This window comes from Garra rufa, chromosome 13, assembly GCF_049309525.1.
Source record: "Garra rufa chromosome 13, GarRuf1.0, whole genome shotgun sequence".
Classification (NCBI taxonomy): Eukaryota; Metazoa; Chordata; class Actinopteri; order Cypriniformes; family Cyprinidae; genus Garra; species Garra rufa.
In genome coordinates, this window is record NC_133373.1 from 12473145 (window position 1) to 12487472 (window position 14328).

General features: G+C 36.8%; 1 protein-coding gene across 1 annotated transcript; it reads right to left on the minus strand.

Moving 5' to 3' along the window:
* Positions 1-202: 202 nt before the first annotated feature.
* calm1b (calmodulin 1b) lies at positions 203-13796 on the minus strand. Its single transcript, XM_073853085.1, has 6 exons — positions 13664-13796; positions 7805-7835; positions 7572-7715; positions 3554-3660; positions 2729-2864; positions 203-1120 (listed from the first exon to the last, which is right to left on the minus strand). Exons 1-6 carry the CDS (start codon positions 13664-13666, stop codon positions 1092-1094), a joined length of 450 nt encoding a protein of 149 aa, XP_073709186.1. The 5' UTR covers positions 13667-13796; the 3' UTR covers positions 203-1091.
* Between the last annotated feature and the right edge of the window lie 532 nt (positions 13797-14328).

The window sequence follows — 14328 nt, forward strand, 5'->3', positions numbered from 1 at the left end:
GGGAAGCCGTTTGATTGAGTTATTAAATGTTTGATGGCTTCGTCTCAACAGGAAGCTGTAACTTAGCTGGAACACAGGTGGTCTAATGGTGTCACTGATCTGAGCTCCATCTGAATGGATGCGATGACCTTAAAACACCTTAACCTCACTTAACGGACACACTATGGTTTGATAAGGGACAACAGAGCAAGAGCGATAGTCGTAAAGTACATGGTCACTTTATTCGAAGAAAATATTAAAACAGTAGCATGTACAACTTGGAATGAATGCAAACTGAAGAGTGGAGTGCAAACTCCCACAGGGGAGAATTCACCGAAACAGAGGACAGAAAAGTGAAGGCTCAGCCACACTCCTCCAAACATCTACAACATCCTTCCATCATCTCCATTCTGGTGCAAGATGGCCGTCCATGAAAAGAAAGTCATTGAAACAAATCAACAAAAATAAAAAACTAACAAAAAAAAAAAAAAACTAAATCATGCCAAACATTTTCTACTTTTTGTCATTTTTGAATTTTTTTTTTCTTGTTTTTGATTTTTACTTTTTTTTTTAATCCCCCACAAAACATTAAAGCCCCATTCCACTGGAAACTTGAATTTACAAGCTTTCTCTCTACTTGTGGTTCCTCTTTAAATTACAAAACCCCACAATACAACACTTCAGTGGACTCAGCACGCTCTGATTGGCTGGAGAATGAGCTCCGGGCTCAAGCTGCATGCATGAAGAACAGAAAAACGAGAGAACAAAAGGAGGATGGCCAGCCCAAACATTATCAAGAGCAGATGGAACTTAAGGAGTTCATCAAATGCCGTTTTTCTTCAGTTTGAAGGTAGTTACAGGTTATTTTTCTCAAATAACTGATGCTAGACTGATCTTTGGGGACAGGATCACTAACCATTTCATGCAGATATTTGACTTTTTCCATTATTTTTTTCTGTGTGGACAGAAGGATACTTTATTTTAACATTCAATTATTTTTAAACAGAAACATTATGAATAAATAAACTTTTTTTTTTTCCCAAGAGGTAAGTAAAACATTTGACTGATTTGTTTTCTTCTCTTCTAAGAGGGCACGGCGGGAGGAGTCGGCTTCACTTTGCGGTCATCATCTGTACAAATTCTGAGAGGAGAGATGGAGAGAAAATGAGATTAGGCGGTTGCTTTTGGCCGAATGCCACGCTGTGCAGCCAGCTGTTAAATTGCTCAATGGTTTATTAATTTTTTAATCAAGAGGTGAAGGCAGAATTCACACGGTAATTAGCGACCCATTTCCGAATAGCTTTCATATGCATCTAATCAAGAGGCTCCGTTTTCAGAAAAACAAAAAGGGTACTTACACAGGGGCTCTGTACAAAAACAGTGCATTCTAGGAAATGTAAACCATTTTTGATACAGATAACTTAAACTAAAAAACACTGTGGTCATTTAAGTATGGACATGAAGTACCAGAGATGAGATTCTAAAGGAATCTAATGGTGTGTTCACACTTAAAGGAGTAGTTCACTTTCAGAATAAAAATGTACAGATAATGTACTCAATCCTCTTGTCATGCAAGATGTTCATGTCTTTCTTTCTTCAATCGTAAGGAAATTGTTTTTTGAGGAAAACATTTCAGGATTTCTCTCCATATAATGGACTTCTATGGTGCCCCCAAGTTTGAGCTTCCAAAATGCAGCTTCAAATGGCTCTAAACGATCTCAGCCAAGGACAAAAGGGTCTTATCTAGCAAAACGATCGGTTATTTTTTAGAAAATAACCAATCGTTTCGCTAGATACGACGATTTAGAGTCCTTTGAAGCTGCATTTAAACTGAATTTTGGAAGTTCAAACTCAGGGGCATCATAGAAGTCCATTATATGGAGAGAAATCCTGAAAAGTTTTCCTCAAAAAACACCATTTCTTTATAACTGAAGAAAGAAAACATGAACATCTTGGATGACAAGGGGGTGAGTACATTATATGTACATTTTTGTTCTGAAAGTGAACAACTCCTTTAAGACTAACTCTGGTGCAATTGCTCTATTAGTGCGTTTCATTGGAGTAAGTGTGAACACTGCCATCCGAACCCTGAACCCTGGTGCGCACCAAACAAGAAGAACGTCATTCAACCCGACCAATCAGGTTGTGAATGTATCACTATGCCTTTAGGTTCGGTATCTGTAGGATCGCTGTCAAAAATGCCTGTGTGAACGCTAAGCGGACCAGGACCAAATGTATCAGTGTGTTCAAACTTGTAGTTCAGTCCAGTTCCTGTTTTTGGTTTGTTTAGAAGTATTTGGCCCGTGTTGCGTTCATATTTCATTCGAACCGCACCAGAGTTCATTTGAAAGCGGACTGAGACCTATCTTTTTAGTGGTCTCGGTCTGCTTGTTTGGTGCACACCAGTGTTCGGATGGCAGTGTTCACACTTACTTAAATGAACCGCACTAACAGCAATTGCACCAGAGTTTGTTTTAATCGAACCAAACATGACAAGTGTGAACATCCTTAATTTCCTTTTTGGTCTGGACCAAATGAACCGGAACTACAAATGTGAACACACTAAGACTCTAAACTGACCAATTGAAGTGAATTAATCAATAAGAATGATTCAAATTGATGAATGATGAGTTTGAGACTGATACAAGGTTCTTTTGCACTCTTTGTCACCAAATGGATAGAAATGTGTGCCTTTGATTTAAAAAAAATGGGATGAAATAAAGTGGGCGTTTAGAGGTAAGCAACTCACCTTCATAGTTCACCTGGCCATCACCATCTATGTCAGCTTCTCTGATCATTTCATCCACCTCTTCGTCTGTCAGCTTCTCGCCGAGGTTTGTCATGACGTGACGCAACTCTGCAGCACTGATGTAGCCATTACCATCCTGAGGAGAAAAACTGAATGTGAGCCACAAATTCTCAGCTTCACTGCTGTGACTCTAAAGTTTGAGGCAATTTTGGCTTTAAAGAGGACAATAAATGCAAAATTCAGTCTTAGTGTAATAAATGATAAAAATCCACTTGTTCCTTTTTTAATCCCAAAAACAGTCTCAATTATCAAGCCGTTTTGATTTTCTGAGCAGTGTGACGTCATACTGCTCAGGCCCCACCCTTGACTGCTGATGGATTGTCCCTTATTAGCATATTCCCGCCCTCAACCAGTTGTTCGCTGTCCGCCATTTTCTCGTGAGCAATGCAGGTGTTTTGTAATCAGATGTAAAAGTGAACATAATAGTTTTATTTTTTTTTCTCAACATCAGAGTCACGGTGGACGCATTGGATTAGTATTGTTTCTGATATTTTGAATAGATAAAAAAATGAAAGAGAGGGGCGGGGTGAGCAGTAGCTCATTATCATTTAAAAAGCCATGCACCGAAATGGGTCACTGTGAACAGAGCTGTTTTTTTGACAAGGTAAAAAGGGTGTTGTTTTACATGACCATTGAGGAGTTTTAATCAAAGTATGTTGCAGACATTTTATGAACCCTAAAGAATCATACCAACTCGTGGAAAATGGGCATTCAATGTCCTCTTAAATAAGCAGCCAAGTTGAAGTAGTTAAAGCTCAAATATACCTTGTCAAATACCCGAAAAGCCTCACGAATCTCTTCCTCGCTGTCTGTGTCCTTCATTTTCCTGGCCATCATTGTCAGGAACTCTGGGAAATCTATGGTTCCATTTCCTGGAGAAAAAAAAAAATGGGAAGTGAGATTTTATTTATTTTACAATTACAATTAATAAAATTATTATTTTATTTTCAACTCTTAGGCAGAAAAGGCATCCATATTAAAGTTTAATGGCCAGATTGACAAAACAGGGCAAAATCCAGAGACAACAATCCCATAAAACTGCAGATGAAAGTGGAAATTCTGCTATTGATCTACTGTCAATGTGCAAATTAATAATCAAATGCAGTCAGATAATTTCCACAATAAATATATGAGTGTGTGTGACCGTTTGTCAGGAAATTTGTTTGATTTTATTATTTTTTGTTTGAATATTTTTTCCAATAATTCCCCAATTTACTAAACACTAGTCTCATGTAGCTAGACCTTCAGACTGACAGCAGAAGGTCTGGGAACCGGCCAATGACTGACAGATAAAGCAACCAATCACTTTTCTTTTTGTGCTGAAATCGTACGTCACATGACCATTGATCGTTTTCAAATGTCTCCGTTTTGGTTAGTTTACACTGAAACACAACCCTGTTTTCAAACTAAAATGTGGTCTGAAGCATTTTCCAAAGTCTCCGTTTTCACGGGTCAAAAACGCCAGAGTAGTGTAAATGACAGGCATAACCGTAGCAAAAGTTTTTAAAAACAATTATGGTCTACAATGGCATTTTCACTGCGTTTCAGATTCACACTACACAAACAAAATATGTCACATGACCATTCATAATGAGCATTATGTTACTGTTTACACGGTCATCAAGGATAAGCAGAACGAATGTAGGCAGCCACGCCATCGTTTTCAAAAGCCTCAGTTTTAGTCTTTTTACACTGAAATTAGTTTTTGAACTAAAATGGGGTCTGCAGTGTTTTTAAGGATCGAAAACACCAGAGTAGTGTAAATGACAGGTGCAACCGTAGCAAAAGCTATGCATTTTAAAATGAAAACAATTTGCATCTACACCAGGGTTTTCACTGCATTTCAGAAACAATCTCTGTCCACACTACACAACCGAAAACAAATGTCACATGACCATTCATTATGAGCATGATGTTATTGTTTAGACACTCGTCAACGATACACAACGCCAAGTCCCGTTTTGGTCCGTTTACACTGAAACACAAAGTATTCGAACTAAAACGGGGTCTGTAGTGGTTTCGAAAGTCGAGGGTTGAAAATGGTATCCGTAGCAAAAGTTATGCATTTTAAACGAAAACGCACTAGTGTAAACACCACCTTAGTAAAAACTGTAGTCACCTTGCATGATTCATTTAAACAAGGTCTGTGCAACAAAACCATCCCAAATGGTACTCAAAACTAGTCTAATCACGTTCCAGGGATAAATGTCTATCAAAATCATTCCAAAATCGTGTTACGGTGGGCCAAAATTGACCTATCGCGGGGTTACACCTCGGTCAAAATTGCATTCCAGGGTGACAGAGTATTTCCTTTCAACCCATGGCAACAGTACAAAAGGAGCCCAATTCTGTGGAAAACCTGCAGATTTGGCAACACCGCATTTAAATACTCTCCTCCCATAAACTTTGTGTCTGAATTGGGAACTCCTACAAATGCGTATGCAATAAGGCACTTTTTAATCTCCATTTCTCCCCTTGCATTTGTAAATCGGGCCCAAAACCTACTAAAGTTGTTGATGTGATGACACCTCCACCCCTTCACAGGGTCATTGGCCAGGGAAGCTCTCCTAACGTAAACCGCAGTCGTTTCCGGGACACGCTGTGGTCACTCACAGTTTACCAATGAGCCTTCAAAGGGATGAGTGTACAGAGAGGTGGGGATTCGTTAAGAGAGATCAAAAACCATGTGACTCACTCTGGATTAGCAGGGATGATAGTACTCGAGGGACCGCGGTGAATAATAAAAGCCGAGAGGGTGACTGTGATATAAGAGACACGGCTAGATCCCTACAGCTGGCACAGACTAGCCGCAGCTGACCATAAAAGAGCTAAACCACGTTTAACGTTCGCCGAGGTCTGAAATAGGTCAAGTGCGCGGTAATAAAGACCAGGCTGGATTACCGACTAGATGTGTGGAGTCACTAGTCTAGGATTAGCCAGACTAAAATGGACCCTGAGCTTCGAGTCTGGTTTGAAAGCTATGGTCTTGTGGGTTGGAGCAGATGGTGATTTAATGGTGTGTGGTGTAATACAGCAAGACAACCTGAGAGTGAAACTCCTGAATGAACAACGAGCCGCATTCTTAGCATGGCAGATAAAAATGTAAGACCTTTGATCGCTACAGGATGTTGAGTCATATTCACAGGTACCTAAGGGAAACACAATTCATTACTAGAAGGACCACTCAGGAATGCGCAAATGTGCTCAAATCAGCCATTTCCAGGTCACTTCCAGTGTCGATTCTCGAAATAAGTTCTTCCCCGGTTTCCCGGCAACTGCGTTCGATAAGTGTGTGGGAACCAAATGACGAACGCAAAGAGTGGATTATGCAATTACTTTCATTTTCCACTACTCGCATTATTGCCGTCTGACCTAGATCATGTCACGGCAGGAGGGAGGCAGGCTGCATCCCACAGGCCTATCGATTCGCTGATCGAAGACGACCGAAAGAACGGCTCACAATCTGATGGGCTTCAGGAGTCGTGCGGCCTCCCGATCCTCCCACACCATCTCGGCTTGTGGCGCGGCTGTCTGTCTGAGACGTCCATGACAGAAGGCTGATTGGAGAGTTTTCTGGTGTTACTCTTCACTGAGAGAGTGCTGAGCAAGTGGATCGTCGCAACACGATGAGTGGATGAGATTAAATGGTGTCACAGACAGGCTGTACTTAGTCCAATGACAGGCGTGTGAAAAAACTGAAAACTTGTCTTTTCAGCAGCGTCTTTACAGGTGTAGGGTGTCATTTTTCATAAAACTTGCTAAGCCAGTTTAATATGCAGAGACAATAAAAATGTGCATAAGGAAATGGAAAATTGTTTTAAAAAGCGTTAACATGTCATGACTTTTAGTGTAATGACTCTAATCTACATTTAAATTGTCATGTGGTTTACCCATCAAGTAACTACAAATTATGCTTTTATTTTTAAATTGATCTATTATTAAAAAAAAAGAAAAAAAGTTTTGTTTCAATGTAAAAATTCTCTCACATACCATAAATTATTCCATAAATAGGTTGTGGAGTCGCACCACATGACATTTTTCAACCTAAACTAACCTTGACTTGCTATAAATAGGTCAGATTATCTGATATTTTAGGAGATTTATAAACTTTGACACACTACAGATACCCTTTCTTTACGTTATTCCTTTATGTTTCTGCAGGCTCATTGCACCCAGTGCTGGGTAGTAACTGATTACATGTTATTCACACAATGGCAGTAAATTATTCATAATTGATTAATTCTGGAAGTCTGGACAAAAAATTTTCAAACCTGGAAAAACTTAACTTTGGATTAGTAATATGCATTGCTAAGAACTTTATTTGACCAGTTTTAAAGATGATTTTCTCAATATTTTGAATTTCTGCACCATCAGATTCCAGATTTTCAACTAGTTGTATCTCAGCCAAATATTGTCCTACCATAACAAGCCATACATCAATTGGCAGCTTATTTATTCAGCTTTCAGTAAGAAAGTTGCATCCCTCTGCCATTTTTTTTCCTTGTTGCTGCTTTATAAATTGCATTTAGTGTATCTTTAAAATCAGTAGTTCTGTGTTAAAACTGAGCATTGTGTCACTGACCCAATTATGAGTAAGCCATTCATAGGCTGATTTCCTGAACAAATATTCTTTGTTTGTCTGTGTCTGTGTCTAACCCAACAACAACAGTAGTTCAACCCATTGTTTGCATCAGTGTGTACTTGAAGTTGTTCAAATTTTCAAAAGAAACTAGCGATCAATTTCATTCAGCTGTGATTCATTGTTACTTTCAAAGCCACTCACCATCAGCGTCCACCTCATTGATCATGTCCTGCAGCTCTGCCTCCGTGGGGTTCTGACCCAGCGACCGCATGACTGTGCCCAGCTCTTTGGTCGTGATGGTGCCGTCACCATCCTTGTCGAATAAGGAGAAAGCCTCCTTGAACTCTGGAATAAGAAACGGGCGAGAGACGTATTTAGTATGTGCTTCAAAATACACAAATCCAAGTGATCTGATTTTGTGTATGAACTCTCACCTGCAATCTGCTCCTCTGTTAACTGGTCAGCCTAGAAATCAAAGAGAAAAGAAATGGTTACTAAGAAATGTAATGCATCTCTATACACCAAGAAAAGTCTGATCATTTGCCATTATATATATAAAAAAAAATCCTAAACTGATAATGTGACATTTCCATTGGACAAAAGATTCTTTAAAGTGAAAAAAGGAAGCTTCAAACTAAGAAAAAAATGGTTCTTTTTAGAAACCAGTCACTGAAACATTTTTGGTTCCCCAAAGAACAGTACTTAAAGGATTAGTTCACTTCCAGAATAAAAATTTACTGATAATTTACTCACCCCCCATGTCATCCAAGATTTTTCTGTCTTTCTTTCTTACATCGAAAAGAAACTAAGATTTTTAAGGAAAAAATTCCACGATTTTCTCCACTTAGTGGACTTCAATGGTGGCCAACAGGTTGTAGGTCCAAAAAGTATATAATTTTTCTTTTTTTTTTTTTTTAGAAAATGACTAAGAAAATTGCTAGATAAGACCCTTATTTATCGTCTGGAATGGTGTATAGAAAGAAATAAGAAAATGTTTCACTATATGGAGAAAATGAAATGGAAATGTTTTCCTCAAAAAACTTAAAGGAGAAGTTCACTTCCAGAACAAAATGTACAGATAATGTACTCACCCCATTGTCCTCCAAGATGTTTATGTCTTTCTTTCTTCAGTCGTAAAGAAATTGTTTTTTGAGGAAAAATTTTTTTTTTACTTCTATGGTGCCCTCGAGTTTGAACTACCAAAATGCGGCTTTAAACGATCCCTAATGCGATTGTAAACGCTCACGGCCGAAGAAAAAGGGATTGTTTCGCTAGGTAAGACCCTTCTTCCTCGGCTGGGATCATTTACAACTGCATTTGGGATTGTTTGAAGCCGCATTTAAATTGCATTTTGGAAGTTCAAACTTGGGGCACCATAGAAGTCCACTATATGAAGTAAAATCCTGAAATGTTTTCCTCAAAAAACAATTTCTTTACGACTGAAGAAAGAAAGTGGTTGTGGTTAAGTACATTAACTGTAAATTTTTATACTGGAAGTGAACTAATCCGCATAAATCGCACCACATGACATTTTTCAACCTAAATTAACCTTGACTTGTTATAAATGGGTCAAATTATATGATATTTTAGGAGATTTTTAGGCTGACACGTTATGATGGTCTGCAGGCTCGTTGCAACCAGTGCTGGGTAGTAACTGATTACATGTAATCTGGATTATGTAATCAGATTACAAAAATTTAGAAAGTGTAATTAGAGTATATTACAATTAATATGCTTGTAATCAGAGTACAGTTACTTTTTTGTTACAGGATTAAATGTTATTGACACAATGGCAGTAAATTAAATATTTGATCATTTCACTAGATAAGAGCCTTATTCCCTCGGCTGAGATCAGGTAGAGCTCATTGAAGCTGGATTGGAACTGCAATTTGGACCTTCAACTCCATTAAAGTCCACTATATGGAGAAAAATCCTAGAAAACCTTAATTTCTTTTCGACTGAAGAAAGAAAGACATGATCATCTTGGATGAAAAGGGGGCGAGTAAAATCAAGTTTTTTCTTTTCTGAACGTGAACTAATCCTCTAAAATAAATGTTTTTCTTAGTGTAAAAAACATGTAAAAAAATCTTAAGAACCTTTTCCACTATAAAGTAGAAGTTTTTGCCATAGAAGAAAAATTTTTGTTTCCTCAAAGAACCTTCCAGTAAATAGTTACTAAAAGAACCTTTTTTCTTAGTAAGAATAATAAAATTAAAAAAAGTCTAAAGAACTTTTTGTGCTTTTGAAACGTTCTATGAATGTTAAAGTTTCTTAACAGAACCATCGATGCCAATAAAGAACCTTTATTTTTAACCTATATTATATTGTGTTTGGATTTCATGTGACATCCAAACAAAAACACTTTGGTTCATACAGTGGCATCACATTACGGGACATTGACCAACAACCCTGGCCTTTGGTTAACAGCGAGGAGAGAAAAGCTTATTGTATGAGTCTCAAGAGCTTGCTAAAGTGGATGAGAGCTGCTAGGAAAACAAATAACCCACATTATGAAGGGGAGGAGTGGAGCTAATGGGCCAACGACAGAGGAACACACAGCCATCCCTTCAATCACACTAATTATTCGACTTCCTTTATGCATTACGCAGCCAAACTCACATGATGACATAACATGCAGCTGAGATAACTAACTTAAGAGTCTTTCTAATGCACACACACTGGATCCAATAGGATCCAAGAGTCACTGGCAGATGTAATGAAAAAAAGAGTGCTGGTTTGTTAGATAAGTGGGTCTTCCTGCTGCCAGCTGTATGGCTCATTTCATTCCTCATGCCCATGTGCCCAGTACCCAGGCAACCCCCATCACCCCTATCCCAAAGCTCATCCTGGGGGATGGGGCGCTGCAGCAGAGGAACAGGCGCAGCTGCTCTGGGACTCCCTGCCATCCAGCGCAAGGCACGGAATACTGTCTGTCCCGCTGTATGAAACGTTTCGGTTTTATAATGGGCAATAAATGGAAAGTAGTGGTTGTAGGTCGATAAAGACATCACAAGCGAGCACATTTAAGCAGGTGCTCTGAGACCCGACAATTCCCGAAACATTCAACAACATGCTGCTTTTCCTAAACCTGTTCATCGTAAAATCTGAGATACAGTTAATAGGCAGTTAAGAGTGGAATTGATCGTACTTTCTAGTACTTGCCAGAACAGTTGTCTTTGAATAAGACTACTGAACTGTTTGTCAGATACTGATATATCAACCAGGCCAATATTCTGCAAATATTTGGCCAAACCACAAACCACAATTCTTATTTTATGTTCATACATTTGTCATAATTTTCAGTTAATCAAAATAGTCATCTGTAATTTTCATACCCATACATATATATTTGTAATTTTATACAACATTTATTTCAATATCACATTTAAATATTATATACCTACACAATTAAGTGACAATTGCATTTTTTTAATACGTTTTTCATTAATTTTAGTCATTTTCATACCTATACCTATATATTTATAGTTTTATAAAATGTTTATTTCATTAATAAACTAATATATTATATAACTGAAAAATTTAGTGACTATTACATTTACATTTTCATAATTTTCAGTTAATGTCAAAATTGTTTACTGTAATGTTCATATATATAATTTTTTTAATACAATGTATTTCAATATAAAACAAATTATTTATACCTACACAATTTAGTGACACCTATTTAGTTTTCACCTATACATTTCTAATTTTATTTATAAATATAAATATGTAATTAATGTTTATTTCAATATTAATTTAAATATGATACTCACACAATTAAATTTTATTTTTAAATTTATTTTATTAATATCATTTTATTTATCAATTTATTATATTAATTTATTATAATGTATAATAATTTAGTGACTATTTCATTTCTTTTACATATATAGTTTTATACCCATTCAATTTAGTGACAATTACATTTCCTTTTTTATTCATTTCAGTTAATGTCAAAATTGTTTCTGTAATTTTCACATACATGCATACATGAAAATTACAGAAACAATTTTGAAATATTATATATATATTTAATATTAATATTATATATTTTCATTTTTATACAATGTTTATTTCATTATTAAATTTAAATAAGATATACCCAAACAATTTAGAGAAAATTACATTTCATTTTTCATACACCTTTCAGAATGGTCAGTTCATGTCAAAATTGTTGTCTGTAATTTTCATACATATTTTCAATTGTACACAATGTTTATTTCCATATTAAATTTCAATTTATACAATTTAGAGACAATTACACTTTTTTTGTTAGCCTGGAAAAAATCCAGACCCTAATCTATTAAGATTAAGATATAAAGATTAATTCAAATTGTGCTCTCGCGAGACCTCTGGATTTCCAGGGTACTTTTTTGTAATTTTCACTTTGTAATTTCCACACATATAAATAGCCTATATTACATATACATACATTTATAACTTTATAAACTCTTAATTTCAATATTAAATTATGTACTACGTATTACGTGCACACAATTTCACATGGAATTTGTCATAATTTTTGATTTGCCAATTTTCTGTAATTTTCTCAAAAGAATGCAGTGAAGTTGGCTTTTTGTAAATAAATATTGAAAATCTGATTTTTCTCAAATAAAATTGAACTGCTTCAGCCTCAAATTTCCTAATTACTGCACCTCAATGTGCACTTACTGAAAATATGACCACAAAACCAAGAAGTAAACCAAACTGACTGAAATTTAAAACAGTTCCTCCTCTATTTTATACACACCTGAATTCTAAAAAAATCTCTCTACAACTCCACAGGCTACAGAAACCGCATGTCGAATCCCGTCAGCTGCACTTACTGTCCAGTGACTATACTTTCACCCATCTGTGCCGAGATGTTTGTCCGAAGTGCTGTCCTACCGCTTATTAAAAATGTTCAGGCAAATGAATGTAGGTCAGTATACACAGCATAATCCTCAAGAGTCCCAACACATAAAGCACGAGTTTCAGGGAACATTACATCATAACTTCACCCAGGACAGCTGTCTCCTACCAGATGCTGTTCCTCACTATTAAAACACACACAAACCCAATATAAAGATCAACCCACAGGCAATAAAACAAACTCATATCTACTGGCCAGTCCAGAAATATTAAGCCATAGATACGCACAAAAGGCCAGAGGAAAATTGTATTGCTCAGAGTCGATCTTTCACAGCTTAGAAGACCAACAGAGTTGTAGAATTGAGTGTAGACAAGACACATGATATTACTAGTCTTTTTTCAGTAAAGCAAAAATCTCTTTGCTGCTTAAATAGAAACAACTGGAAATGTAAAGATATTTATTTAGAGGTTTCCAATTCCAACATATATGCTAAAAAACCTCCAACAGGTTTTGGTTTTCTAGGCTGCACCACAATTACATCAGATACATGAAATGCCGAACACCACCTCTCAGATTCAACAAACACAAAAAGAGCCAGATGATAGACATTTCACAATGACACACCTTCTATTTGCATAAGCTACAGTGACTACAGACAAAATACAGGAAACTGGCCACCCATTATCATAAACCCACACCCTTTTAGTCCACGGCGCAACGTTGTGGTTTGGTTAAAATACAACTGCTTGTCATTAGTGAGGCCTATAAATGTGTGTAAAGTGGTTTTAGATGGGAAACTCTGGCCCTGCTGGTGTAAATTCAGTCTTTAGAGAGGGTTTAAAAGGATGTAGATGATGCAACAGACGCTGGCGGAGCCACATCCTCCACATCCTCAACTCAGACACATCTACAAGCATCTTTATCATGCCTCATCCATCATATTTCACAAATATTAGCATACACCTTCTTATCATGGCAACCTACTGACCCAAACATTGACAGCGTCTGTCTAATTAAAATATCACTAGTACAAATTTCAATGTGCTGTCATGTAGATCTAAATTATCCTGTTGTAAGATATTACGCAAAAATAATAACATTAGAGATGTATTCCACACCATTTGATGTGTGTAACCCGTATGTAAGATAAAGGATGTAAGAATTGCGCAGTTGTAGATTCAGGCTTCCTTACTGTTGCATCACTGAACTAACGTTACACCTTTAAACAGCAGGTAACTAAATGAAGCGTAATCGTTAAAATATGAGTAACGTTATCGTTGTAGTAAATTATCTCGAGAAGTTAACGTTACATCTACAAACTGTAACGCTTAACGTATATCAAAAGCATTTTCTAAATAAACAAGGCTAATTTAAACAGAACGGACTGTTTGAGTTACCGTGTAATGCATCAAAGCACATGAAATAAATGATTACATACCATGTTTGTAGAAAATAAAGCCTGATAACCTCCAGACTAGACTAAACGCAGGTCTCTCCGGGATGCGCGTACACTGGTGCGGTTCTGGCTGTGGACTCTGCGAGAAGTGCACATGTATTCATCCGCCACTCACTTCCTGACTCAGTACGCGCGGAGCGGCCCTGCCTTTCGCTCTCAGCCAATCACAGGCGCCGTTAGAGCGCAGGCAAACCGAAGCGTCCACTACTAGCACACCGATGCAGTAAATTGTGTATTTCTGAAATATTTCAGCATTAAGATGATGGATTAATGATTGACTGATTGCTCATTTTGTGACTTAGTGGCAAAGATTAATTAACTCTGCATTGTCCAGCCTGAGGCACCTAATAATTAATGTAGTCTAATTATACACATTAATTTGTCATCCAAAAGAGATGCAGTCATTTCCCTACTAAATTTTTTTTTTTTTTAAATATAACAATCTTAAAAATAAGTGTATATATATATATATATATATATATATATATATATATTATTGTCAGAAATTATTTATTTATCCAGGGGAGGGCTGTGGAATACCATACAAAAACACTACTAATTTATGCTTATGTTTGTGTGTATTACAATGTGATTCTGTCGTTTGGAGCATCTTTAATTAACCTGCATGTTAGTCAACGCCATTATTA